The 27,779-nt window shown below is 40.3% G+C and overlaps 1 protein-coding gene across 1 annotated transcript in view; it reads right to left on the reverse strand.

Annotated features, from left to right (window-relative positions):
- Positions 1-1,492: 1,492 nt before the first annotated feature.
- The window catches only part of scin (scinderin), a 113,659-nt gene continuing 87,372 nt past the window's right edge, over positions 1,493-27,779 (reverse strand). The window contains exons 10-16 of the mRNA XM_080207411.1: positions 24,207-24,297; positions 16,657-16,827; positions 12,946-13,120; positions 12,700-12,821; positions 7,069-7,146; positions 6,625-6,685; positions 1,493-1,889 (exon numbers count right to left, since the gene is read on the reverse strand). Coding sequence (XP_080063537.1) covers positions 1,717-1,889; positions 6,625-6,685; positions 7,069-7,146; positions 12,700-12,821; positions 12,946-13,120; positions 16,657-16,827; positions 24,207-24,297 — 871 coding nt within the window. The 3' untranslated portion in view covers positions 1,493-1,716. The remainder of the gene's footprint in view (positions 1,890-6,624; positions 6,686-7,068; positions 7,147-12,699; positions 12,822-12,945; positions 13,121-16,656; positions 16,828-24,206; positions 24,298-27,779) is intronic.

Consider the following 27,779-nt stretch of genomic DNA (forward strand, 5'->3'; position numbering starts at 1 on the left):
CTCCTTGAGATTCCTGCACAAGGACACCCAGGTCCCTCTGCACAGCAGCATGCTGCAATTTTTTACCATTTAAATAATAGTCCATTTTGCTGTTATTCCTATCAAAATGGATGACCTCACATTTAGCAACACTGTACTCCATCTGCCAGACCCTTGCCCACTCACTTAGATTTTCTATACCTCTTTGCAGACTTTCAGTGTCCTCTGCACTTTGCTCTGCCACCCAACTTAGTGTCATCTGCAAATTTTGACATACTACACTTGGTCCCCAACTCCAAATCATCTATGTAATTGTAAACAATTGCAGTCTCAACACTGATCCCTGAGGCACACCACAAATCACTGATCACCAACCAGAAAAATACCCATTATTGCTTTCTGTTAGTTAACTAATCCTCTATCCATGCTAATACATTACCGTTAACTGTGCACCTTTATCTTATGTAGCAGTCTTTGGTCAGCATCTTGTCAAATGCCTTCTGAAAATCCAGATACATCACATCCACAGGTTCCCCATTGTCCACTGCACATGTAATGTTCTCAAAGAATTCCACCAAATTAGTCAAACATGACCTGCCTTTCATGAACCCATGCTGTATCTTACCAACGAGACAATTTATAGTCAGATGTCTCGCTATTTCTTCCTTGAAGATAGACCCAAGCATTTTCCCTACTACAGAAGTTAAACTAACCGGCGTATAGTTACCTGCTTTTTGTCTAACTCCTTTTTTAAACAGTTGCATCACATTTGATGTTTTCCAATCTGCAGGAACCACCCCAGAGTCCAGTGAATTTTGGTAAATTACCAATAGTGCATTTGCTATTTCCCCTGCCATCTCTTTCAGTACCCTGGGATGCATTCCATCAGGACCTTTAGCTCCATTAACTTGCCCAACATTACCTCTTTTGTGATAATGACAGTTTCTAGGTTCTCACCTACCATAGCCTTCCTGTCATCAATTTTTGATGTTAATTGTCTTCCACGGTGAAAACAAACACAAAACATGCATACTCCCATGGAAATTCACCTCCCAGTGCTCAGATTTAGTATTAAATGGTATCGCAGAGTTCAATAGTTTAATGATCTGTCTTTGATTATGTTAGTATATTCACTGTCCTTAATTCTGAGCCTGTGGGTGGAGCTGGAGAGCTTAAGAAGTTGACACCAGAGAGATATTTCCAGAATTCGGGCTGACAGCAAATATGTCAAAATTCTGTAAGTGCTGAGATATTTTAAAGTACTGCAAATAACCCTGTTATAGATTTAGAACCAGTGTCATTTTTGCATTGTTGTGAGATACGCCAAAACATCACAGACACTACTTCAAATTTTAATTGCTTTTTTTAAAATGGTGTATCTATTAAAGTATATGTGACATTTAAAATGAAGATTATTTGGCATAATTTTGATCAACTCTATTAGTTGATAGTGCTGGTATTTAACTACTTGCATATGGATTACAAACTTTTTATAATTTTACATATTATGTAATTGTTTCTCATCAAATGCTTTATTATTTTAATGTAATCACAGAATGCAAATATTACAAAAATTTAAAAATTACAAATTCACTGCAGTACATCAAAAGCATTGGAAGGATGGCAACAACACATTCAAACTTGGAATTAAGCAGACATTTTTATAAGCTACATACTTTTTAAGTAGGTTTGCAGTTGATTTTTTTGAAAAGTTATAAACAGCCAGCTGATTATATTTCATGTCACTTTGAGTGAAGCCATAGCTTTCTTCATATTGTCTCCTGTCCATTTGTTTGGGTCCCAGGCAAGGAACCAACCTGTGAATGTTGGGGGCTCAAATCCCTGCTTTATGATGATGATTGGAGTCCCTTTGTCTCTTCCAGATGGATCTGAATCAATGTAATGTTTTGCTGATATGGGGAGAAAGCAGATGAATGTTACAGATTGTATGGAAAACTGTGTAAATGCTCCACCGAATATACATTTCTCCATTAAATAAAAGTGATGTATATTAATGTTTGAGACTGGAAGCATTTGTCCATTTCTATGACCATTTTTGCAGGGGTTCTCTTCCTAATCCAATATAACTTCAGTGAAAGAGCTGCAAAAACCTCAGGAAAACTGTGTAAATATGTGTAAATCCCTAGAAGTAAGCTACAGAGTGTCCTAACCCAAAGTTATTCTTGATGTACTGGGCACAGGTTCGAGCACAGCAACGTGAAGACATAAAAATAATGCAAGGGTTTAAAAATAAAGGCAAAAGATACCTTGGGGGAGGAGAGGGGAGAAGCTGGAAAGGTTTAAAAGGATGTTCTTTGGAACAAAGTAAAAAAATCCACACAATTCACTGCGATAGCAAGGTGGATAGCAATAATTACTGGACCCACTAAAGACCTATGCTGTAACAAAAAGGCGATTGGGTTGGCATTACGGTCAAAGGAGATCTAAAGGATAAAAACAAAAGGTCCTCTTTGTCAAAATATTTATTATGTCAGAACTTCCCTAATTGCTGAGCAATATCCATATTGGTGAGTGATAATTCAACTCCTTTACTTTATGAATGGTCGATAAAGAGAGAGCTCCGTCTGGTGGCAGCTAATTTCTCCAGCTCTGGACCTCATTTATTCCAAAATATAATACATTCTAAATGGGATGCATATACCAGAGATGTGGCTAGGGATTTCAGGAAGTGGTATTCAAATATATGGAATGAAGTGTATAACATATTCTGGTTTAAGTTACATTATCCGACTCATGAGAAAATGCAGGTGCATGAAAAAGACATTTCTAACTTTTAAATCCACGGGTTCTGATTGATAAATGTAATTTATCTATTGGCCAGACAGGGTCTTTTGTAATTGTTTTCTTTTCCTTCTTCCTGAATCTGCTTCTGTTTAATTTAATAGGTCTCTTCAGAATTTAAAAAAAATACTGGAATCTTGGAATATGTAACACTGGCAGCTGCAGCAAGACAGCTCATGGTCAATACAGCTTTAATACCTCTTAATTATTGAGACGCAGGTGTTTTGCTTGTTTTGCTATGGACAGTGAAAATTAAAATCTGATGCTACTTAACGGTGTCTCATTTAATTTGTTGTTCTCACCCATGGAGATTGAAGTACTTTGTGAGGAACTCAATGAAGTCCATGCATAGATTCCTACTTTTGAATTATTTTTATCCTCATCAGGCTCAAGAAGAACTTGTTTTCAGTGTTGTCAAACTATATTTACAATTTCAGGAATTATATTTACAATTTTAAAATATTATGCCTAAACCACATTAGGGCATATTGCCAACAACATTCAAAATGAGTGACATGGGGGAGGGAAATAAAATTGAATTCTTGCAATATCCTAATTGAAGTGATAGCATAATGAGATTCATCACGTGAGAGCAAAAACATTTTATTTGCACTTTTATTTCACAGCATTCAGTTCCTGTAGATCAAGGAATCTCCATGAAGAAGTCTGCCCAAAGTCAATCTCTGCTTTTAGAAACAGATACACTTGGAAGGATGGGCGGGATTTTATAGCCTCATTTGACCCGAGACCGGAAAATCCCACCCGAGGTCAACGGACATTCCCATTGTCTGGCCCTCACCTGCTCCAATTCCCATGGCGGGCAGGGCGGTAGAATTCTTGTGGACATCTCTCTAAAACTTGTTTCGAACATGTACTTATTTTTATCCATTTTTTAAGTTAATTTATTCATTCAACTTGCTGCTGTTGATTTCCACAATTTTCATCCACATATTCATCGTTTCTGACTTGTGCAGTTTTAAGAACCTGAATGTTATCGCAGAATTTACCTGCCCACTCAACACAGGATCAAACTCTACTAATGTCCGTCTTTTATCTGTCAATCAGTTTTAGTTCTTGCTGCCCCAAAGTTGGGATCCTGTTACATGCTTTTCCTAGGTGAAACAATCACTCTTTTTTTCTCTCATCGGGTTTCTCTTTCACAACTGTCAAAATAATTAACATGTGTAGGTTTCACTGACTTTGTATTTGCATTGAGGTGTGTTCAATAAACAGTTGACTAAATATGAAATCTGCAGGGGGATAAAAACAGGGCGTCACTATTCATACAAACAGTGCCGGATGTCGTATAGGAGCTCCTGGTTTGATGAGGAATCTAATGGAATGTTTTTGAGTTAGTTTGTTCTGATAGATGGCTGTGTACAGGTATGTAGGTTAGACAGAGGGTGAGATTTTCTGGCCTTCCTGCTACATGTTTTTCATGGCGGGAGGTAGTGCATTATTTGCCGGTGATGGGATCCACTTGTTCCACTGCTGACAATGGGATTTCCCACTGAATCCACCCCATGTCATTGGGAAACACATGGGTGGACCGTCAGTGGGCCAAAATCTCAACATAAAAAGCCAAAGCTGATGTATTATGACAATGAATTGTGAATTCATGCTTATTATAACATACTGTTACATGGGCTACCCACTTTGACAATGTGTGATGTGTAATGCATGTTAATATATAGCAAATATATTGGCTTCACTGGAGAAACATTGGGTACTTGCACTAACCCAATGTGTTACTCGCAAAGAGATGTCCTGGTTAGATCCCTGGGCTATGATCTGAGTCAAATGGTAATTAGAGTGCCTCCAACGTTTGTTGTTGGAAGGGTAAAGTAGTAATCAAGAATTCCCACTCCTGAGTGCCAGTATGACTCTTGTTAAAAGTGCATGTGTGCAGACATCACATGAAGCAGGATCATGTTGACAATCGTCTATCTGAATACAGTATTGCTTTTTCTGCTGCAATGATGGTGCAAATCCTATTTAAAAAAAAACTATTTCTGCAAAGCTGGATTTTCAGCAGCAACATCAATGAATATGGAGAACAGAGTCAGGATGAACGATGATCATGGGATGTCTGTGTGGATGATACCTCCACATCTGACCAGATTTGTTTTTACAAATTAAGTAAGACAAAAATAATAAGGGATATATATGTTTAATTTTAAAACTATTTTATACAGAAAAGGTACTTGTGTTGTGTTGCATGGGGTCTGCATTTTTTTTGGACACGGGAAGAGGGTCTTAGAAACAAAAAACATAAGAACCCCTGCTGTGGACAATCACTCAAGAAAGTAAAAAAACGTCTCTTGTAGAAGTAAACTGATCCTTATAATTAACTATTAGTAAAATAATATTATTTTCAGGAGGTGCTTGGAGGTATTATTGAAGCACAGCTTTTGTGTATTGAGCTTAACCCTGAATAGAATTTCACTTTTGATTTAAATGCTGATTCAGCCACTTTGTTCTTCGTTTTTCATCAATGCCTCCCCTTTACTGGCAAGTTTAAGGAAAGTCAGGCCACGCATACACCACATTAAATTGCAAACAGCATGTTAATATCACTGTAATTTAGTTATTAGCACACTGAAATTGAAAACCCACCTCTCCTAAGAGCTTTGTGCACATACTGCTTAATATGCTGAAGGTAAATGCGGAAGTTGGCAGGTCAGAGCTTGTATTTTTCTAGAACTTAACCGCCCCACTGAACCCAAACCCACACTTTCATCCATGTTAGAGTGCCTCCCATGATTTTTATAATTATATGTTTACAGACCCTGATTAAAGGTTCAAAAGTGGGTCTCAGAGAATAAACCTGTGGAGTTTCCGCTGTTATTTTGATTGGTTTAGGAAGATGTTATAATTGTTCCAAATAGTTAAAGAGCTAAGGACTGCCCCCACCGCCCCCTAGAGTGAGAGATAACATATAGCTGTGAACAATGCAGCTTCTCATATCCCAATGTTATTCTGGTAAAACAATAATAGATGACACACAGGAAATAACACTGAAAGGATGAATCATACTTTTCAGATCTATGCTTACACAATGTATCACATAACCTACAACTGAAGGGAGATCAATTACTTTTATCTTTTAAGTTTTAAACATCAAATAGATTAATTGTTAATATGTCACAGGACCAAATATAATCATAATTGTTAATTAAAGGTAGCTTTGAACAGAGTCAGTAAATGTTACAGTGGGAGAAGTAGCAACAGAAAACATTGCTATTCCATTGGGAGGGAATGCTTGCATCTCTATTGGAATTGATTGGAACAGGCATTTTTCATTAGGGAAACGGCTCATTACTATTGCATACAGCGGCATAACATGGCATTGTTAGATAAGTTCATTAAATTGATATTCATAGACAATGCCAAGATTTCAAGCAGGTGGATTTCTACCAGATTAGATTATAAAAAAGCTCGATAGGAACATTTGCAATATAGATGCTTGGGAGCTTCCCATGGCTTCACTAGTAAACCAACATGGAAGGGAATAATCCCAGTTCAATCTTTAGTCTGTGCTGAATTGACTGAGCTGAGCTGGGATAGCAGTAATTTCACTCCAATGGGCTGTAGGATAATGCCTAATTCTTGTGAAACTGTATCCAAGCACAAGTCAAGAAGAGGAAGGGCAGAAAGTCAAAAGGCTGGTGGAGGGAAAGAGAAAGGAAATTGGGAGAATGACAATGCCAATGTTCTGGGAATCAAATTAACCCTTTTTCATTTATCAGTCTATTGCAAATTTGAGACATTTATTCTTCTTTAATCTTTTAACACTGAGAAAATCTTCCCACTACATGACACAGGAAGATAATTCGCACTTACCCGATTTTACCGACTCCGTTTTCTCCACTTCATTGGCATCATTTCCAATCCAGACAAAGACCTAAGTATTAATGGACAATTGCTTTACAGATCTCAGATCACAATGCAAATATTTTATACTTTCAAAACAATTTAAGTAGTTGCCCTGTATGCTTGCAGTTATATGTAAAAAAAAAACACTTAATGTAACAACAATTATGGGTGGGATTCGCTGACCTCCCAGCCGCATGTTTCCAGCTGGTGAGAGGTGGCGCATTGTTTGCTAGTGGCGGGATTTTTTGCTCTCACCACGGTCAGTGGGAATTCCTACTGACGTCACCCCACACCAGTGGGAAATCCGCAGGTGCGGGTGTATTGCCGGTGGGACCAGAGTATCCTGGCCAGTGTGAACAGCCGGAGAATTCCAGCCTAAATGTATGAGGTTTACAGACTTTCTTGACATACCTGATCCCAAACATCCAATAGCATGACATCATCTTCAGCCAAATCATCTTGTGTATATTCACCGGGAACCTCCTCAATCTAAAACAAAGAAGATTGTCATCATATTGCATAATCGTACATCACATAAACTAACTTTAGTTAAAGTAATTGGTGAATATATTTTGAACAAAAAAACCTAATGATTCTAGCATTATAAGCAGAACAGTTGTACAATAAACTGGATTTATCCTGACTAAGAACTATGCTTATTTGGAAAGCTGTTAGTGTGAACTTGTAACAGGAGCTATATCAATCTGAGTAATTTTACAGATAATAGTCAAGTTGATACTTATAGTTCCAACATCTGAGGGGGATGCGATCGATATTTGTGCATATGTGATAAACAGATGAACATAGAACATAGAACATAGAACATTACAGCGCAGAACAGGCCCTTCGGCCCACGATGTTGCGCCGACCAGTTACAAAAACAATGACCCACTAGCCTATACCAATCCCTTTTCGTCCATAAACCTATCCAGAGATCTCTTAAACGCCCCCAAACTAGACGCATTTACAACTGCAGCAGGCAGGGCATTCCAATCCCTCACCACCCGCTGGGTAAAGAACCTACCCCTGACATCCGTCCTGTAGCTACCCCCCCTTAATTTAAAGCCATGCCCCCTCGTGCTAGCTTTCTCCATCCGAGGAAAAAGGCTATCACTATCCACCCTATCTAAACCTCTAATCATCTTATATGTTTCAATAAGATCCCCTCTTAGCCGCCTTCTTTCCAACGAAAACAACCCTAAATCCCTCAGTCTCTCCTCATAGGACCTCCCCACCATACCAGGCAACATCCTAGTAAACCTCCTCTGCACCCTCTCCAACGCCTCCACATCCTTCTTGTAATGCGGGGACCAGAACTGCACACAGTACTCCAAGTGCGGCCGCACTAGAGTAGTGTACAGTTGCAACATTACACTGCGACTCCTAAATTCAATCCCCCTACCAATAAACGCCAAGACACCGTACGCCTTCTTGACAACCTTATCTACTTGATTCCCAACTTTCAGGGATCTATGTACACACACACCTAGATCCCTCTGTTCATCCACACTATTCAAAGTCCTCCCGTTAGCCCTATACTCGACACATCTGTTGCTCCTACCAAAGTGAATTACCTCACACTTCTCCGCATTAAATTCCATCCGCCACCTCTCGGCCCAGCTCTGCAACCTATCTAAGTCTCCCTGCAGACTATGACACCCTTCCTCACAATCTACCACACCTCCAACTTTGGTGTCATCAGCAAATTTACTAATCCACCCAACTATACCCTCATCCAGATCATTAATAAAAATTACAAACAATGACTCCCAGAAGATATCAAACAGAAACAGAACATACACTTTCAGAGAATCACAGCTGTATTATATTTAGTACAGCTAAGAAGATACATAAACATTCATGTGGAATATGAATGTGGAATGTAGAATCCATGTGGAATTATTCCAATTTAAGTTAGAGTAAAAAGACACAAGTATCTGGGCCCAAATTTTCACATCTCCATCTGTATCAAAGCAGAGGTAGGGGATTTAAAAATGGCAGTGGGAACTTAATCCCTGCTCCCTTTCTCATTGTCTGGCATTTTCATGGCTCTGGAATAAGGATGTGGGTAATGAACCTGCACTCACTCAGTACTTACCAGCAATCTTGTCCTTGCCTGGGGTGGGGGTCGCCATTTCAGATACTCAGCTGTTTTCAGGGAGTTGCACCCATTCTGCTAAGAGATGTGGCTCAAGGGCACCTTAGAAGAATCATAACCGTAGTCCCAAATGGGGAACCAACAAAAAAAAGCTGTCTCCTACTCCTGTAATTCTTTAACTGACAGATTTTGAAACAGGAAAAATCCTGTTCTTTTTGTTTCAATAGTTAGATGTTATAACATAAGTTAAGTTTATTTTTATTACAGTCATTGATTATAGGGGTGAGTCCTGCAAAAGTAAATTCTCAGTTATATTGGCCACCATTGTGTAAGTGCTGACATACATTACAGTACTTTTGTAATGGAGAAAGTGATGCGCATTCAAACCAATTATCTTTGAACAAAATGGTCCTGTGGTTGATACAGGTTAGGCCTTTTAGGACTGAGGTGATGAGAAATTTCTTTACTCAGATGGTGGTGAACCTGTACAATTCTCCAGCACAAAAGGTTATGGAGGTTAAATCAGTAAATATATTTAATAAAGAAACAGATTGATCTCTCGACTCTAAAATAGGGACGGCACGGTGGCACAGTGATTAGCACTGCTGCCTCATAGCACCAGGGACCCAGATTCAATTCCGGCTTCAGATCACTGTCTGTGTGGAGTTTGCACATTTTCCCCATGTTTGCATGGGTTTCCTCTGAATGCTCCAGTTTCCTCCCACATTCCAAAGATGTGCAGGCTAGGTTGATTGGCCATGCTAAATTGATCCTAGTGTCAGGGGATTAGCAGGGTAAATATGTGGGGTTATGGGGATAGGACCTGGGTGGGATTGTGGTCAGTGAAGTCTCAATGGGCCAAATGGCCTCCTTCTGCACTGTAGGGATTCTATGATTCTAAAGGTGTCAAAAGGTAGGGGAGAGTGTTGGAGTACAGTGTTGAGATAGAGGATTAGCCATGATCATATTGAATTGTTTGAAGGAATGAATGACCTACTCCTGTTCCTATTTTCAATGGTTCCATGAAGTGGGTCTACCTCCTATTTCTTTCTATTTCTTTGTTAAATATATTCACTGATTTGACCTCCATACCTTTTGTGCTGGAGAATTCTACAGGTTCACCACCCTCTGAGTAAAGAAATTTCTCATCAGTTCTAAATGGCCTACCTGTATCAACACCAGGTCCATTTTGCTCAAAGATAATTGGTTTGAATGCAGATCACTTTCTCATTATGAAAAGTACCGTAATGTATGTCAGACTTATACAATGGTGGCCAATGTAACCGAGAATTTACTTTGGAAGGCCTTAGCCCTAAAATCAATGACTCAACTTGACCTCCCCTCCTTCTCCTTGAAAATCTGGCCTCTGAGATTTTACTTTTTTTCTTCTTTCTGAAGTTTGAGAATTTTTATTGCAGTACAATTTCAAAGGCACTACAAGTCTTTCTATACCTTGTTCAATTGGTCATTCATCAAGAAGGAGCTGTGAGCAGTGATTGGGGAGTCCTGCCCTCACCTAAATGTATTTTCTGCCAGTTGGCTGATCTATTTTGCTGCTTCTCCAGCCTGAGGATGCCAAAGTCAATTGTAGCACTCTAACTGAATAAGTTACTCAGCAGGGGCTAAACTGGAATCCAATACCAATGCCAGTATATTTATTCCAGTCATTGAGAACTGGCCTCAGGATATATGCAGCTTTCCCAGTAACATTACAGTAGGAAAATACAAAATGAGGAAAAGCCACAGGCGCAAAGCTGTGTGATAGAATCTGTAAAGATGTTTCTAAGTTTCTAGAAACTAGTAGTGTATGTGGTTTGCAGTTTTATATCCAAGATGGTGGCAAGGTCCTGCATTGATACTGTTAAATGTGACTGGCACAAAAATAGATGTAAAATATTGAAACAAAATATTACACTTGTTCAACATGTAAAGACTATGTCAGGTGAACTTTGAATCATTTGCCTTTGTTCATTGTTCACTGATCAGAACACGCATGCCAATCAACAGAAATAACTGCAGTTTCTTCGATAATTTAATGGGTAAATTTACTAGATTGCACAAGATAGAGCCATACAGGTTAGACAGTCTTGATCTGTAACAAAGTAACCAGTCTAAGCTTGTCGTAGATGTGTGGGATTTCAATAACCTGCACGAGGTGGGAATTGAGGAACCATGACCTGCTGTCAATGAATTTCTATTTCTTATGTTCTTATGTACTCCCAATCAGAGACTCACATATGAAGAATGGCCAAGATGAGTGAAGTATTGCGTGACCAGTGTCCTGAAACCAAAGGTAGTTGTAAGGAATTTATATTTGTATGGGTAAACATTTGAAATAAGATATAGTTTTAGGTGGGTTTAATTCAATGTTTCTGGAAGGGACCTGTAATTAGATTCATGCTGGGCAAAGGTATTTGTACATGTGAGGGTTAATTAGGTTCCAACTGGGATGTTATTGTGCTTTGAACTAATGCATCAAGAATAAATATAGTTGTTTGGGGGTGGGGTGTAACCACAGTAAAAAGTCTGACAACACCAGGTTTAAGTCCAACCGATTTATTTGATAGTAAACTCGCTAGCTTTCGAGGTTTCCCTCTTCTTCAGGTGAACTCTCCATTCACCTGACGGAGAGGGAAACCTCGAAAGCTAGTGAGTTTACTATCAAATAAATCGGTTGGACTTAAACCTGGTGTTGTCAGACTTTTTACTGTGTTTACCCCAGTCCAACGCCGGCATATCCACATCGTGGGGTGTAATGCAGGATTTCTACCCCACTGTGACCTTAATTCAGTGAGAGGTGGATGCCTTGCAGCTAAGTGCCTGTTTATCTCGCCATTGTGTCATAAGAACGTAAGAACATAAGAACGTAAGAAATAGGAGCAGGAGTAGGCCATCTAGCCCTTCGAGCCTGCCCCGCCATTCAATAAGATCATGGCTGATCTGTCGTGGCTCAGTTCCACTTTCCCGCCCTCTCCCCATAACCCTTAATCCCCTCGCTTATCAAAAACCCATCAACCCATGTCTTAAAAATATTTAGCGAGGCAGCCTCCACCACTTCAACGGGCAGAGAATTCCAGAGATTCACCACCCTTTGAGTGAAGAAGTTCCTCCTCAACTCCGTTCTAAACCGCCCCCTCCTTTATCTTGAGGCTGTGCCCCCTAGTCCTACTGTCCTTTCTGAGCGGGAAGAGTCTCTCCACCTCTATCCTATCCATCCCATTCATCATCTTATATGTCTCAATGAGATCTCCTCTCATTCTTCTAAACTCTAACGAGTACAAGCCTAGTTTATTCAGCCTCTCCTCATAGCTCAACCCCCTCAACTCCGGCATCAGCCTAGTAAACCTCCTCTGCACTCCCTCCAGGGCCAAAATATCCTTGCGTAAGTGCGGCGACCAAAACTGCACACAGTACTCCAGCTGCGGCCTCACCAGTGCCCTATACAGCTGCAGCAAGGCCTCCCTACTTTTATATTCAATCCCCCTCGCTATGAAGGCCAGCATCCCATTCGCCTTCCTGACCACCTGCTGCACCTGCAGGCTGGGATTTTGCGACTCATGCACAAGGACCCCGAGGTCCCTCTGCACCGTCGCCTGCTGCAGTTTTTCGCCATGTAAGTAATAGTCCTTCCTACCATTATGTCAGGCCTCTCATGTAAAGATATCAGGGCTACCACTGATTCTCCATCCGGTGAGTGTGACTCTTGTCATCATTACATTTCACCCATTCACTCTGTTTCTCTCTCCACTGGTGCTGCCTGACATGTTCAGTATTTTCAGCCTATTCTGTTTTTATCGCGCTGTTGTGGATGTTGTAAAATAAACCAGCAATCTATAATTTCACGAGCACAGATTTGCCAGATTTTGTAAAAAAAAGGGGAAAAATGTTACTATGATTAATTAGATACAGGAGCTATATACAATTTATCTGAATAAAAAGCTTACAGTGAAGCATCCAGTCTTATTTGAACAAGCAAATAAGCGAGGCTGATAGTTGTCTGCTTCGTTTTGTAACATCGTTGAAGTTTGATATTTTTTCTTGCCACCAAGTTCATTCCAAAATGCATCTGATGAAGAAAGCATTTGAAAAATCATAAGCAAATAATCTATGTACAAGAGTATAAATTAATCCGCTTTAAAACATCTTCAAATCCTTTGACTTTTAAAAAAAATTTCTGATGAAAATCTCACCAGGTTCTTCCCCTTCTTTAATCCTGGTTGCCATACATTGTAGGACAGATGTAAGATATTTCGCTCCATTTTCTTCCTCACCACTGGCTCCTTTTCCAATCCAAAGATATGCGGTATTTGGTAATTTAAGTACAAAAACATCATTGGAATTCAGAGACTGAGCATCCACATCAACCTACCAATAGAACAAAACTAAATCATTGGCATCCATGCATCATCTCTCACAAGCTTACATATTAGAGAAATGTTACAGGTCAGCACTTGTGATAAGCTGAAGTGGAGAAATCTGCCGTTTATTAAGCACAAACTTTCCTCTAACAAGTGGCTACAAGGCAAAATGCACACTTTTATCCACTGACTTAGCAAAACCATCAGAGCTGCCCTGACTCACCAGAATTTGTGCCAATTTTTTTATTTACTATGGAGGAGTCTGGAGGAATATTTCAAAATGCTGAATAGAGTTAATAGCAATTTTCCAATCCATCTCATAAGAACATAAGAAATAGGAGCAGGAATAGGCCATCTAGCCCTTCAAGCCTGCCCCACCATTTAATAAGATCATGATTGATCTGAAGTGGATCAGTTCCACTTTCCCGCTTTCTCCCCATAACCCTTAATTCCCCTGTCTGTCAGAAAATCTCATATGTGGGAATTGACTTTGGAGCAGTAGAGCATTGCCAGTGTTACACTCCTCCTCTAAACATTGAGAAGCATAAACACAGCAACTACTGCTCAGTCAGCATAATATCAATGGGGAAACTTAGGGTGGCATTTTCCAGCAGCGCTCACCTGAAGACCAGAAAATCCAGCCAGAGATCAACGGACCTTTGCATGGTCCGTGTTCTGCCTTCTATGATGCCTGTGGCAGGCAGGACAGTAAATTATTTGCTGAGAGAGATAGTAACACAGACAACATTAATTGGCACTTGGGAAAACTATTTGCTAATCAGTGAAACTCAGCACAGATTTATTGAAAGCTAAAATAAAAACAGAATATGCTGAAAATCTCAACAGGTTTGCCAGCAACTGTGGAGAGTGAGTTAATGGCCAGAATTTTACTGGCACGCCTGCCCAGATTCCAGGAGGCAGGCTCAGCTTGGAGAACAGTGCTCTTCATTGGCTTCAGGTGGGATTGTACAAACCTCAAGCAGACGCGCTGGTAAAATTCCGCCCAATATTTCAACTCAATGATCTTTCCTTATTGCCTGACTAACTTGATTGGATTCATTGGTGAAGTAATGGAAAGAGTTGAGGTGGGTAGTATAGTTGTTAACGAATTTCAAGAAGCATTTGATAAAGTAGTAGATAATAAATTTGTTAGCAGAATTAGTACATTGGATTACATTGACAGAATGGCAAAACAACCCGAGAAATAGGACAAAAAAATGCAGTAAATAGTTGTTTTTCAGGCAGAGAGGAGTGTGCAGTTGTATCATCCAGGGGTTGATTACCATTATTCTTTTTTATATGTAGTAAAGGCCTTGTCTTGGGTATGTAGGGCATCATTTAAAAATTACAGATGACATAAAACTTGGAAATGTAGGGCTAGATTTTTGCTGAATAGGGGGCCCTTTAAAAATGGTGGGCAGAACCCAATTCTGGATTCCAGCCTAATTCCCATTTCCAACTATTTTGGCTAGTGCAGGTTGAGAATGGGGGTAGTGAACTCAAATGTAGCACTCCACCCTTGCTGGCTCCATTGAGGAGTTGGACATTGTCAAATCCCCTGCAATTTTATTGGAGTAGATCACTTTCCCAGAGGAGTCCTGAACTACAAAGGAACCCTGCCCTTGAATGGAGAACCAAAACAAAAAAATAACCATTCAACATTCCCTTTGACTTATACTGGTCCTCTTACCTTCTCGTACAGCTGTAAATCAGTCACAACCATTTAAAGTATCAATGTCTGCTTTTATCTACATCCAACTTGCACACGTATGAATTAGTAGCAGAAGTAAGCCAGTCATACCTTTGAGCCATTCAATAAGATAATGGTTCATCTGATTTTAGCCTCAACTCCACATTCCTGCCTACCCCAATAACGTTTCACTGCCTTGCTTACTGAGAATCTATCTACCACTGCCTTAAAAATATTCAAGGGCTCTGCCTCAAAGAGGCTTTTAACCATTGAGTAACATCAAGTAACAGTTTAATGAGACATTCTAACTATTTGCTCAGACATTATATGTGTAACTATCTAGACTCTTAGGCCTTGACATTAGCTCTGGGAAAGATTGGTGCTTTTGCTGAGAAAGCTAATATTTGAAGACAATTTCACAAACTGAAGGGAATGTGTCAAAGGAAAAATGGGATTGTTTATCCAGAGAAACAGAAGAATGCTTTTCATTCCAGGAAAAAAGTTAGTTCTTTAAATGAGTGCCTTGCTTTGCAGCAAAGTTAGTAAATCATAACACAATGTGTTTGGCACCATCAACCAATATTGCTTGATATACCTTGCCTTCCCTGTATTCTGCAACATGGGGTTCTGGCCCTCACTCAGCTTCTGAACAAGAGTAAACTAAAATAAATACAACCATATTTGAAATGTTTGCCTGTGATGGTTTTATCACTACACTTTTCCTGTCATTACACTCTTCTTTTCCTGAAGACAGTAATCTGCACTGCTCCTGATACAGTTTCATGAGTCACTGGGAGGCTGATAACTTAACAAAGTGGTGAACCTGAGCAATGCATGTTGCAACATTTTACAGCAGAAAGACCACCACGATTAGCCTGGTCCTCCCATCAGCTGATGTTGATTTGTGTATACGAGATCAGAGTATTCTTTAGCAGCAAGAAGCCTGCCTCCTCAGACCAACATCAGGGAGATAATTACTAATACCAATATTGTCTTCATGAAAAAGGTTAACTGGTAGCACAGGCTAGATGCTAATTGTGAAATTAATAATCTGTGCAGCTGAGTATCACATCATTTAATACATTTATCAACTGAACCTTGTAGAAGTTGGTGAATTACTTCCTAATCTATGACATAAGCTTAAATTTTGTGGGGAAGCAATAAGATGTTACAGCACAGGATTAGACCAGTCACTCCAGTACATCTGTGCAGGATCTTTGCAGTTGCAACCCAAAACTAATCCCACTGTCCCATTACTCCTTATATATTACTCTGCTTCAGGTATTGGACCAAATCAAAGTGCAAAGATTTCATCCTCAACCATTAAGCCCCTTCCCCCAAACCCTTAGTGATAATTGGTCTCCAAACAGACAAAACTGTCTTTCTTTATACATCCTATCAAAACTCATTTTGATAATAAAATCCCCTATTAAATCTCATTTTTGTTATCTTTGTTGCGGTATAAAAATTCTCTCAATTTTCCCCTATACCAATAACTTCTCATCCATGGCATCATCCTGATGAATCTATATAGTGTACTCCCCATGGTTTAACATCCTTTTAATAACGGGACACTCAAAACTGCACATTGTGCTTTAATTGTGGCCTGAAGAATATTCAGCACATTTTAAAAATTAGTTACTTGCTCTTGCCCCTAGTCATAAGATTGGATGCAGTGTGAAAATCCATATAGACTACCCCGATTGCATTCTCTTTATTTATCCAATTAGTTATTTCTTCAAACAAGTTTGCTACATTTTTCAAACTTCTAAAATTAAGGTCACATTGATAATTGAGTCATTAAAGTTGTGGTCTCTATTAATTTCTATAAGTCCTTGAGTGATGCTGCCTACCTCCACAATCCTTGTAATCGTAGCCAGGTTCCTTCTGACTTGAAAAAGACGTTTTGGAGAGACAGGAGCCTGTCCTCCTTTCCGTGAAGTTCCATTCTTATAAATAATAAGTGGCTTGTCTTTGAACAAACTGAGCAGGTGAGAAGGCTCCTTTCCTTGGGTCACCCGAACCTTCAGAAGAAAGAACAATAGTGATAACAATAGTTTTTGTCTTTTTATTCCGCAGGTGGAGGTCCACCTCGTGTCAAACGAGGGGCATGCACACGTGGGTCGTGCGTGGGCTGCTCTTGGAAGTCCCGGGAGTGGCCTAGTACTTCGTGTCGGTGTGTGTGCTTGATCCTGGACCGGTAGATGGGCGCCGCAACAGCTTGGTGACTAGCACTGCTAGCTGTGCAGATACATGGATTTGGGCCTGTGTCTGTGGGAGTTTGCGCATTCTCCCTGTGGTTGCGTGGGTTTCCTCCGGGCACTCCGGTTTCCTCCCACACCCCAAAGATGTGCTCTTAGGCTGATTGGTTTTACCAAATTGACACTATTCTCCCCTGAATCTGGCTAAGTTAGGGGTTCCATTCGTAGACACGCAGGGTAGAATAGGTGTAGGGTGATGCGGCGGCACGGGCTCGTTGGGCCGAAGGGCCTGTTTCCCGTGCTGGGTTGTTCTTTGTTCTTTGTTCTATAAATGCCACATTCTAAAATGCAGCTGTCACATTAATATTAGTTTCTGCTGAATTACAATCACTGTCTTTCTAATCACTGTGATTAAGTTATTACACAGCCGTAACCTGTGACCCAATTCTTTTCACTATACTTACATTTGGCTTTATGAACAAAATTACTCATCATTTCAGTATAGATAGATGTATCTCTATGTAATCGAAGGATGTTGGCATTGATCAAAACTTATTCACAAAACAAGACAAGTTGAATGAGATTTTAGGTATTGATAAGTAAGTTACTTTATTTGAATTACATTTCAGCAGCTAACAGCTTCCTTTGAATGAAGGCATTTTCAAAAGATACATCAGCATTATTTAAATGTTGCTACTTCTGATAACTTTGCATGAGGATAACTGTTGCATTTAAACAGCTTTGACTGTGGCGTGATAATGCAGGGGAGACAAGGAATGTAATACCTCCAGAGGAATCTGAATCTACCTCAAGAGTTCTCTGGAGGCTACAGCAATACAGGTCCTGTGACTAGAAACAGAAATTGTGACTTTAAAATAACCCACTTGCTGTTGTTTCTGCTGTTAAGACTATAATCTGCTGTAATGTAAATTAGAAATTTTCACAGCACCCAGCGGCAAGGCAGTGGTATAACCGCTTTAGATAGAAGTGACTTTGTGACAAAACTCCAAAGTAACTAATTTACACATATATAAATTTTACTTTTGTTAACAAAAATCACATTGTCTTATTTCATTCCAAACCCAGTCAGCCACAATGATTGTGGACTATTGGTAATGTTTTTGGACTAGTAATCCTGAGTTCCAAGCTAATGTTCCAGGGACCAAAACAGAAAATGCTGGAAAATCTCAGCAGGTCTGGCAGCATCTGTAAGAAGAGAAAAGAGCTGACATTATGAGTTTAGGTGACAATTTGCTTTTATGTAATGTTCCAGGATTCAAATGGCAGCTGGTGGAATTTAACCTCAATTTTTAAAATAAATCTAGAATATAAAGCTGGTCCCAGTGACGGTGATCATGAAATGGTGATTGATTGTCATAAAAACTCACCAGGCTCACTAATGTCCTTTAGGGAAGGAAATCTGCGATCCTTAACTGGTCTGGTCTATATGTGACTCTGGATCCATAGCACTGTGTCGTTGACTCCTAACTGCTCTCTGAAATGGTCTAATAAGCCACTCAGTTCAAGGGTAATTAGGGCAACAAATACTGACATTGCCACTGATGCCCATATCCAATTGAAGAATAATTTTGTAAATAGTCCACAGAGGATGACTCTCCATTAGGTAGATAATCAGAGACAACGTATAACTTGAGTTGCGTAATTTGGCAAGCATGAGAAAAAGTGAGGAGACAGGCCTCCATAAGCAACCACAGCCAGTACAGGGATGGAACTCACTGCATCACACTTAATAAGCCATCTGGTCATCTGAGCTAACCAAGCCCCATGGATTTGGATATAACTGGGTGAAAAGTTCAGAACTATCAAAGAAGCAACATTGCAAGAGATCGAGACTAATTTTAAGTATATTTTTGGAATTATTTTATATAAATATAAATTGTTACTGCATGTAAAGATAAATGTAGGTTCTGGCACTACAGTAGCTGAAAAAAATCTTAAAGTTAGAAGAATATACACTAGAATCACTGGCATAATGCGACTGGTATAACTAAAATGCATGAGTGAACTGGATCAGTATTAGGAAAAATGAATAAGGGATCCATAATAAGATGAGCCATGCCAAACCAAACGGTGTCAGTTTAAAACAAGGGTTTGCATTGTGCCAGAAGTTCAGTGGCATTCACTTCTTGTGATTATAGCATTTTTATACTTTATTAGATTACAGAAAGACATGAGCCTGCTGCAACATTCATACACTCAAAATAATACGCAGGAGGAGAAAAGGAGAGAAATGAGAGGTCATCTATTCTTGAGAGGAAAGGAGGGATGTGGGGGCGGGTGGGTGAGATATATTCAACAAAAGACCAGCAGCCTTATAATGGAAAGTAATGAATGGAGGACTTGTCTTGAACAGGACACTTACAGAAACATCTTCAGAGATGACTCATCAAAGGAAGCTGTGGTGGCTGGGGGAGGGGGTCTATAATATAACCCCAAATTTTGTTTTCCTTAATAATTGTAGTCTTCATTTTTTAAACCTAATGTTGAAATTATGCATTCTCTTTTTCCTATTACTATTACATTTGCTATTATTGTCACCAATTGACCAGGATAGTTATTTCATGCAATTTGCAAACTATGAGAGGTATATAACAGGAAAATAATATGTACCAACATGTCATGTGTTTAAACACAATAGCCTTATTGAAAAGTATTAGATTACTGGGCTGATTTTACACATCAGCAAAGAATGGCTGGGTGGCAGGCACACAAACCTGTTTTTGCTGATGGGAAGTTTCAGCCATTAGAGTGCATTCTCTTGGTGAATTGTGTGGACCACAAGAGCACGCCACTGCAGCTCACTGGTTCTAGCTAGATGGAAAACAGTTTGGCTCCCACATGAAGAGCTGAGTTTCGTCAAGGCAGAGCTGATCATGATGTCAGATTGGAAAGTTGGAGTGGCAACTGTACCTCAGCCATTTCAGGCAGTCCCAATGGGTTTCGATAGCAATCAGGCATATTAGCTGCACCTTCATAGTGTGCAGCCTCTTTCTGTTCATAATGCAACAGACCAATCCTGGGAAGCTCTCAGTGACACATGTGCACAGTCAATTGGCCCTTGCACTTGTGGGAATCCTGTGATTGGGGAAAATCCCAGTGCTCTGGTTGCCTGGCACTGAACTATATTAAAAAAATTATACGCATTTCTGAAGAAGGCATCTGTTACCTCCCAGATACATTTGAGTACGGCAGCCTGGCATATTCTGAACTTGTCCCCAATGGATCCCTGGAAAGAGCCACTGACAAAGAAGTTTAATGCTGCTGTCACTTTTAACACTACCAGTATTGGATTGCCTCCTAGTCTTCATGCAGCAGCTGACATATGTTATTTTTTATTCATTTATGGGATATAGGCATTGCTGGCTGGGCCAGCATTTATTGTCCATCCCTAGTTGCCCTTCAGAAGGTGGTGGTGTGCTGTCCTCTTGAACTGCTGCAGTTCCTGTGGTGTAGGCATACCACAGGGCTGTTAAGGAGGGAGTTCTAGGATTTGGACCCAACTGCAATGAAGGAATGGTGATATGTTTCCAAATCAGGATGGTGAGTGGCTTGGAGAGGAACCTCCAGGTGGTGGTGTTCCCAGGTATCTGCTGACCTTGTCCTGCTAAATGGTAGATGTCACAGTTTGGAAGGTGCTGCCTTGGTGAGTTCTTGCAGTGCATCTTGTAGATGGTATACACAGCTGCCACTGTTTGTTGGTGGTGGAGGGATTGAATGTTTGTGCAAGGGATGGTGTCAAGCTTGATTGTTGGTGGAGCTGCATTCAGGCAAGTCGAGATTATTCCATCACACTGACTTGCACCTTGTTGATTGTAGATAGGCTTGGGGAACCAGGAGATGAGTTACTCACTACAAGATTCCTAGCCTTTGACCTTTCCTGGTAGCACAGTATTTAAATGGTCAGTCTACTTCAATTTCTGGTTAATTGTAACTCTTAGGATGCGAATAATGGGGGTTCAACCATTGAATGTCAAAGAATAATGGTTATATCCTTCTTTCTTGGAGATGATCATTGCCTGGCACTTGTGAGGCATGAATGTTAATTGCCACTTGTCAACCCAACCCTGGATATTGTCCAGGTCTTGCTGCATTTAGACACAGACTGCTTCATTATATAAGGAGTTGTGAATGGTACTGAACATTGTGCAGTCATTAGTAAACATCCCCACTTCTGACCTTATGATAGAAGGAAGTTCACTGATGAAGCAGCTCAAGATGTTTGGGCTAGGACACTACCCTGAGGAACTCCTGCAGCGATGCCCTGGAGCTGAGATGATTGATCTCCAACCACAATAATCATATTTCATTGTGCCAGGTATGACTGCAAATAGCAGAGAGTTTCGCCATAATTCCCATTGACTCCAGTTTTGTTAGGACTCCTTGATGCCACACTCAGTCAAATGCGGCCTTGATATCAAGGGCAATCACTCTCACCTCACCCGTGGAATTCAACTCTTCTGTCCATGTTTGAACCAAGGTTGTAATGAGATCAAGAGCTGAGTGACCCTGGCGAGACCCAAACTGAGCTTCCAGAAGAACAGGTTATTGCTGAGTAAATGCTGCTTGTAAGCACTGCTGAAGATTTTTTCCATCATTTTACTGATAATTGAGAGTAGTCTGATGGGGTGGACGTTGGCTGCGTTGGATTTGTCCTGTTTCTTGTGTAAAGGACATATTTGGGCAATTTTCCATATTGCTGAGTAGATGCCAGTGTTGTAGCTGGACTGGAATACCCTGGCTAGGGGTGCAGAAGGTTTAGGAACAGAAGTCTTCAGTACTTCAGCTGGAATATTGTAAGTGCCCATAGCCTTTTCAGTATCCAGTGCCTTCAGCTGTTTCCAGATATCACATGGAGTGAATCAAATTGGCAGAAGACTGATCTCAGTGAGGTTGGGAATCTCCAGAAGAGGTTGAGATGAATCATCCACTCGGCACTTCTGGCTGAAGATTGCTTCAGCCTTATCTATTGCACTTATGTGCTGGGCTCTTCTATCATTGAGGATGGGGAAATTTGTAAAGCCTCCTTCTCCAGTGAGTTGTTTAATTGTGCACCACCATTCACATCTGATGTGGCAGGACTGCAGGTCTGTTGTTTGGGGAATTGCTTAACTCTGTCTATTACCTGCTGCTAATGCTGTTTGGCTCATCATGTGTTGTAGCTTCAAGGAACAAAGAACAATACAGCACAGGAACGGGCCCTCCAGCCCTCCAAGCCTGCGCCGATCACGTTTACCTATCTAAAGCAACTGCTTTTATCCCTCAATTCCCCGTTTGTTTTTATGCCTATCAAGATAAGTCTTAAATGTGTCTAATGTAACTGCCTCAACCACCTCGCTTGGCAATGCCTTCCTGGCCCCCACCATCTTCTGTGTAAAAAACTTTCCCCGCACATCTCCACTGAACCTTTTCCCCCTTATCTTGAACTTGTGCCTCCTGGTAATTGTCATTTCTGCCCTGGGAAAAAAGCTTCCAGCCGTTCACCTATCTATACCTCTTATAATTTTATAAACTTCTACCTAGTTGCCCCTCAACCTCTGTCTTTCCAGGGAGAACAATCCCAGTTTACTTAATCTCTCCTCATAGGTAATGCCCTCCATATTAGGCAACATCCTGCTAAACCTTCTCTGCACTCTCTCCAAAGCCTCCACATCCTTCTGGTAGTGTGGTGACCAGGACTGGACATAGTATTCCAAATGTGCTGAACCAATGTTTTATATAACTAACATTATTTGCCAACATTCATACTCAATGTCCCTGTCCAATAAAGGTAAGCTTGCCATATGCTTTCTTCACCTCCTTTTCCACCTGTGCTGCCACTTCTAAGGATCTGTGGACCTGTACTCCTAGATCTCTCTGTGTGTCTATGCTCCGGATTGTTCTGCCACTTATTTTATAGTTCCCACCTGAATTGGATCTACCAAAATGCATCACCTCGCATTTGTCCGGATTAAATTTCATCTGCCATTTCCCTGCCCCGTTTTCCAGTATATCTATATCCTGCTGTATTCTCTGACAATCTTCATCATTATCTGCAATTCTGCCACTAGGTCCTTTTTGGAAGATCATTTGTGTACACATTGAACAGGGTCGGTGTCAGTACTAAGCCTTGCAGGAGATCATTGGTTTATCTTTTCCATGTACTTTTTGCCGTCCAAATGAGCTCTGAACTGTTGATTGTTCAACAGTGTTCTGAAATTTTAGTCACCCAGGGTGGGAGACCCCTTGGACTGGCACTACTTGACCATCAACCTGTTGGACAAAGCAATGCTCCCCAAGGCTACTCACTCCAACTCCAGCAAGTTGACTACCTAGCTTGCTGCACGCCACTTCTCTGCAGTCATAAATCTGAAGGCACTTACTGCTCATTTGTGGATAACTTAATTGGAAGAGGGAACTTCGTTCTGGTGACACGGTCTTTTAATGAGCGTGCAGGTGTATGCAAAAGTGCTTCCCGAAGCTCGCCATCAGGGAAGCTTGACTGGCCTTCAGGCTTCCCTGAATTTAAGAGATTAGTTCCATCCCGCTGTGGAGTCAATTATGTTGGCCCGCCCACCTTATTCCCCCCTCCCAGGAGCAGCACAAGATTCTGCCCATTGCCCCTAGAGAAGGGTCATCCAGACTCAAAATGTTGGCTCTATTCTTTCTCCACAGATGCTGTCAGACCTGTTGAGATTTTCCAGCATTTTCTGTTTTTGTTGGATTCAACATTCATTAAAAGACAACACAGATAAGTGTAAATGGGAAAATTTCAGCGTAACATTTCTTCTATCATTTGGTAAGTAGCATCAAAACTTATATAACTTCCTCTGAAAAAGAAAACTGAATTATAACCTGGAATTAATGTCAAAATGCCTGCTACTAAAGTAATAAATTCATCTCAGTATCAGAGAATCAAGGTTTATTTCTGTGGTAATTGTTGAATTTTATTTGATGTTTAGGATATAACAAATAGTTTGCAATGAAATTTTACGGTGGGCTGTTCTGAAAAGTAAAACTATCAATGCTGCTCTTTAGAATTTCACAGCCTCATTAAAGATTTGACTTAATTCATTCTTGAAATTCAGCCTAACATTTTTACAAGCACAGGAAACAGCCCATTTTCTTTGCATCTGCTGTTCATCGCGTTGACAGGAGTGCTCAGTGACACAATTCTGACATTTGCTTGAAAACAGAAAACTTACTTGAACAGCTCGCCCGCCAAGTGACTGATCAAGATTGACTGTGAGGAATGCTGACATGGTGAGTTCATCTTTAGTTGTGTGGGCTCCTTGCCTGAAATAAATCAAGCTGATCTAATTAATTATCATCCTTTTTAAATATCAATCAGAGTGCTGAATAGAATTTGTTTTTTAAATTGAAGAGGAACGTGACTCAACACTTGCCGTGCCAGTTGGGTCAATATTGTGGACACACACAAATTGCTGGCATGCCACTGTTTAGACACCATGGCGGTCATTTTGACTTTTGGGTGATGGTGATATTGATTGAGTCAAGTGTACAAATTCCAATTTTAACTTCTATTCAAGACAATAGAACAGGGAGTGATGTGTAATCAGTGGCTGAATCGATATAACCATTTTATACGCTCAGTCAAAGTTGGAAGTACACTGTGCATGAATGAATTGACCCAACAGAGGAGGATGCCATGTACTGACAGTGCATAAACAGTGACTGGTAACTACACAACCCAAGGAACTTAATTCATGGAGAAGGGAAGGAGCACTGAACAAAATTCATATTTTAAAATTCGACAGTCCAGCTGTAGGTCAGCTGGATAATGCAGGAAGACCCTACAAAAGACCCAGGAGAAAATGTGAATGTTTCTCTGTGGTGGTCCCTCGAGGATAGGGTGCAAAGTGACAGCTACACCTCACAAACCTCCATCACTGATCGTATGGGACTCCAATGCCTGAAACATGCTTCATCCCAGTCACAAAACATAGGCCGGAATTTTACCATCACGCCCATTCCGATTCTCGCAGAACGGTATTCTCCATTGGCCTCAAGCAGGATCTTACGAGCCTCAGGTGGGCAAGGTGGTAAAATTCCAGCAAAAGTATCCGCTGAACATTCTTCCTTGTTTCAGAAGGAAAAAACAACCAGAAAGAGAAAAGCTGGAAAAGTGCCACATTTGCTTCATAGATTTTTGCATTCAGCGACGCCTTGATACTTTTCTGCTTAGTAAAGAACATAAAGATTTGCCATGAATTTGCGATGACAACAATGTTCTTTTAAATCCCTTCCCTGTTGTCTTTGTGCTTGTAACAACTGCTTTACAATAAGATAGAATTTTGCCTTGTAACTTAAAAATTAATTTGATAGAATAAAGTACAATAACACTGTTACTGTGCTTGAAAGGTTTGACAAATTGAGTTAATAACTGTGCACTCTTATTATCATTTTCAGCTTGTCAGTTAAAAAGATGTTAAATATATCAAAGTGACAATTATAGAATCTCAGTTCAGCATAATGTTATCTTTCTCATGAAAGATGAATCATTGTGGAATCAAAATTTCCTGATGAAATATCTCACTAATTTATGGATTTTTATTTGAGTAATTTGGATTTCACTGGTCTTGCCAAGAAAGTTCTGAGCATTGTTACCCAAATAATACCAGAAGCACATAGTAATAAAGAGCACATTTGTATACAACAATGGAATGTAAAAATATATAAAAAAGCCAAAAATGCGTATCATCTAATACAGAATTAATGGAAATGTATTGAAAAGAGCAGATAGTTGCGCTAATTAGGATGGAACAATCAAACTAATATAAAATGTTGATTGCATACTGTGTTCCCAACATGTTGAGAAATTCCACATTCAGTGTTTGGATAATGAAGAAGTATCTCACTTTGATGGCTGCTGTGACAAATGCAAATAACAGCAGGTTCAGCTCGGAAATTTGCAATGCATTTACAATTTTTTTGGTGGAAGCTGGTCTCTTCAGCAAAATGAGAATAAATTCAACGCCTTTGAGCAGCTTTGCTTTAAACAGTCCAAAGTAAGAGTGGCCCTTTAAAAATAGTTCTTGATTACGGGGGCACTGATTATACGGAAAAGTGCTTGGTAAAATGTTTTTCTCAGTTATTTATGAACCTCTTCTGAGTTGTTTATGGGATATACTCTCACCAGAGGAATATACAAAAGAAAACCACTGTTTAGAAAATCTTGATGATTGTTTTAGATTTTGTGATCCTCATTTTGAGAACACACACAAAAGAGGATATTGGCACCATTGTAAAAGGTCAAAGAGTATAATGATACTGCAACAGTGTCAGTTGTGGCTCAGTTTAGTGGCACTCATGCCTGCTGAACCAGAAGGTTGTGTATTTAAGTTCTATGCTAAGAAACCTGAGCACAAAAATCTGATTGACACTCCAGTGCAGTGCCAGGGGAATGCTGTGCTATCAGAAATGCTGAGCTTTATTTTCAATTCATAGGGCTGATCTCTGTGAGGAAGGGGGAGATGCCTGCTGGAACAGGAACATCAAAGGCAGACAGCAGCTGGGAAAGGATCTGCCTCCGCCTTGAATAAGAGAATGTGGCAATAATTCAGTGGGCCAGAACCCCAGTGCTCAGGGCATTGGCCAACACTGTGCCAGATCTTGCAGGAAAAACCTTGATGGCAAAAATGTTTCCAGTTCAAAAGAAAATCTTGCAGCTCCCTGCATCGAACCAATGGCTGTGCCATAACGTGTACAGGTCTGGGTTTGGCAATTTCCCATGAGGCTATCACCTACTGGCCCTCCTTGGCCCATTAATCAGCTCCTCAAGGAGCTTAATTGGAAGCATGTTCCTAGCTCCCCACCTCCCAACTGGCATTGGGATCCAGTAAAAGAATTTAATTTTCACTGTGCCCTTGCATCCCTGCTTGCCCCCTCCTCTATTTCTCTGTCTCTTTGTAAAAGATGCAATGGCAGTATTGTGGAGAAAAGCAGAGGAATTATTCTCGGAGTCCTGGTCTATACTTATCCTTCAATCGCAATCACTAAAAACTGATTATCTGCTCAGTATTATAATCATCTTTTACGATATGCTGTGCTTCCTACAATACAACAGTGAATGCGTTTTAAAAGCATTTTGTTCATTGGCTAGTGTTTTGAGGTGTCCTGAGGTCATGAAAGCATTATATCAGTCTTTCTTCAGCAGTTGAAAGAAAATAAACCTTACAGAAATTCACAAAACAGATTTTGTCAGATTACACGGTGTCCAAACAATCCATCACTGAATTAATATGCATATGCTCAGCCTATCCAAACAAAAATGAACATAACAATTAAGATAAAAATTAAGATCATGTTTATCTTATTAAGTATAAGTTCTGTTCCCAATATGGAGCTTGTCCATATCAAACGGCACATGATGAACTCTGTAATTGGGACCTGGTTATACAGTGAGGGTGGTTTCCTTGAACTGCGTGATAAGCCTCCAATTACCTGGCTCACCCAGCTTTTATTTTTCAGACAACCAACCTTATTGTGTTTGAGATGGAACTTCCCTCTAACTCCAGGAAGAAGTCCTTTAGAGCTGCCAATCACTCGAAGGTCAGCAGCCCTGTACATTGTCAGTGCCAGCAGCAGCACAGGTTCTGCTTTTGCAGCAGGGAGGCAGCCATCAGCAATGGACTCAGACATTCAGGTACATTGAAGATCTCGCTAGGGCCAGGCTGATGAGCCCATGAGGAGAGGGGGAAGGGCACATTGGACAGGTTGAGGTGGGAGTGCTAAGAAACGACACTTGGGAAGATGCC

This window comes from Carcharhinus amblyrhynchos, chromosome 2 (genome assembly GCF_965287045.1).
Source record: "Carcharhinus amblyrhynchos chromosome 2, sCarAmb.v2.hapA, whole genome shotgun sequence".
In the NCBI taxonomy this organism is placed as follows: domain Eukaryota; kingdom Metazoa; phylum Chordata; class Chondrichthyes; order Carcharhiniformes; family Carcharhinidae; genus Carcharhinus; species Carcharhinus amblyrhynchos.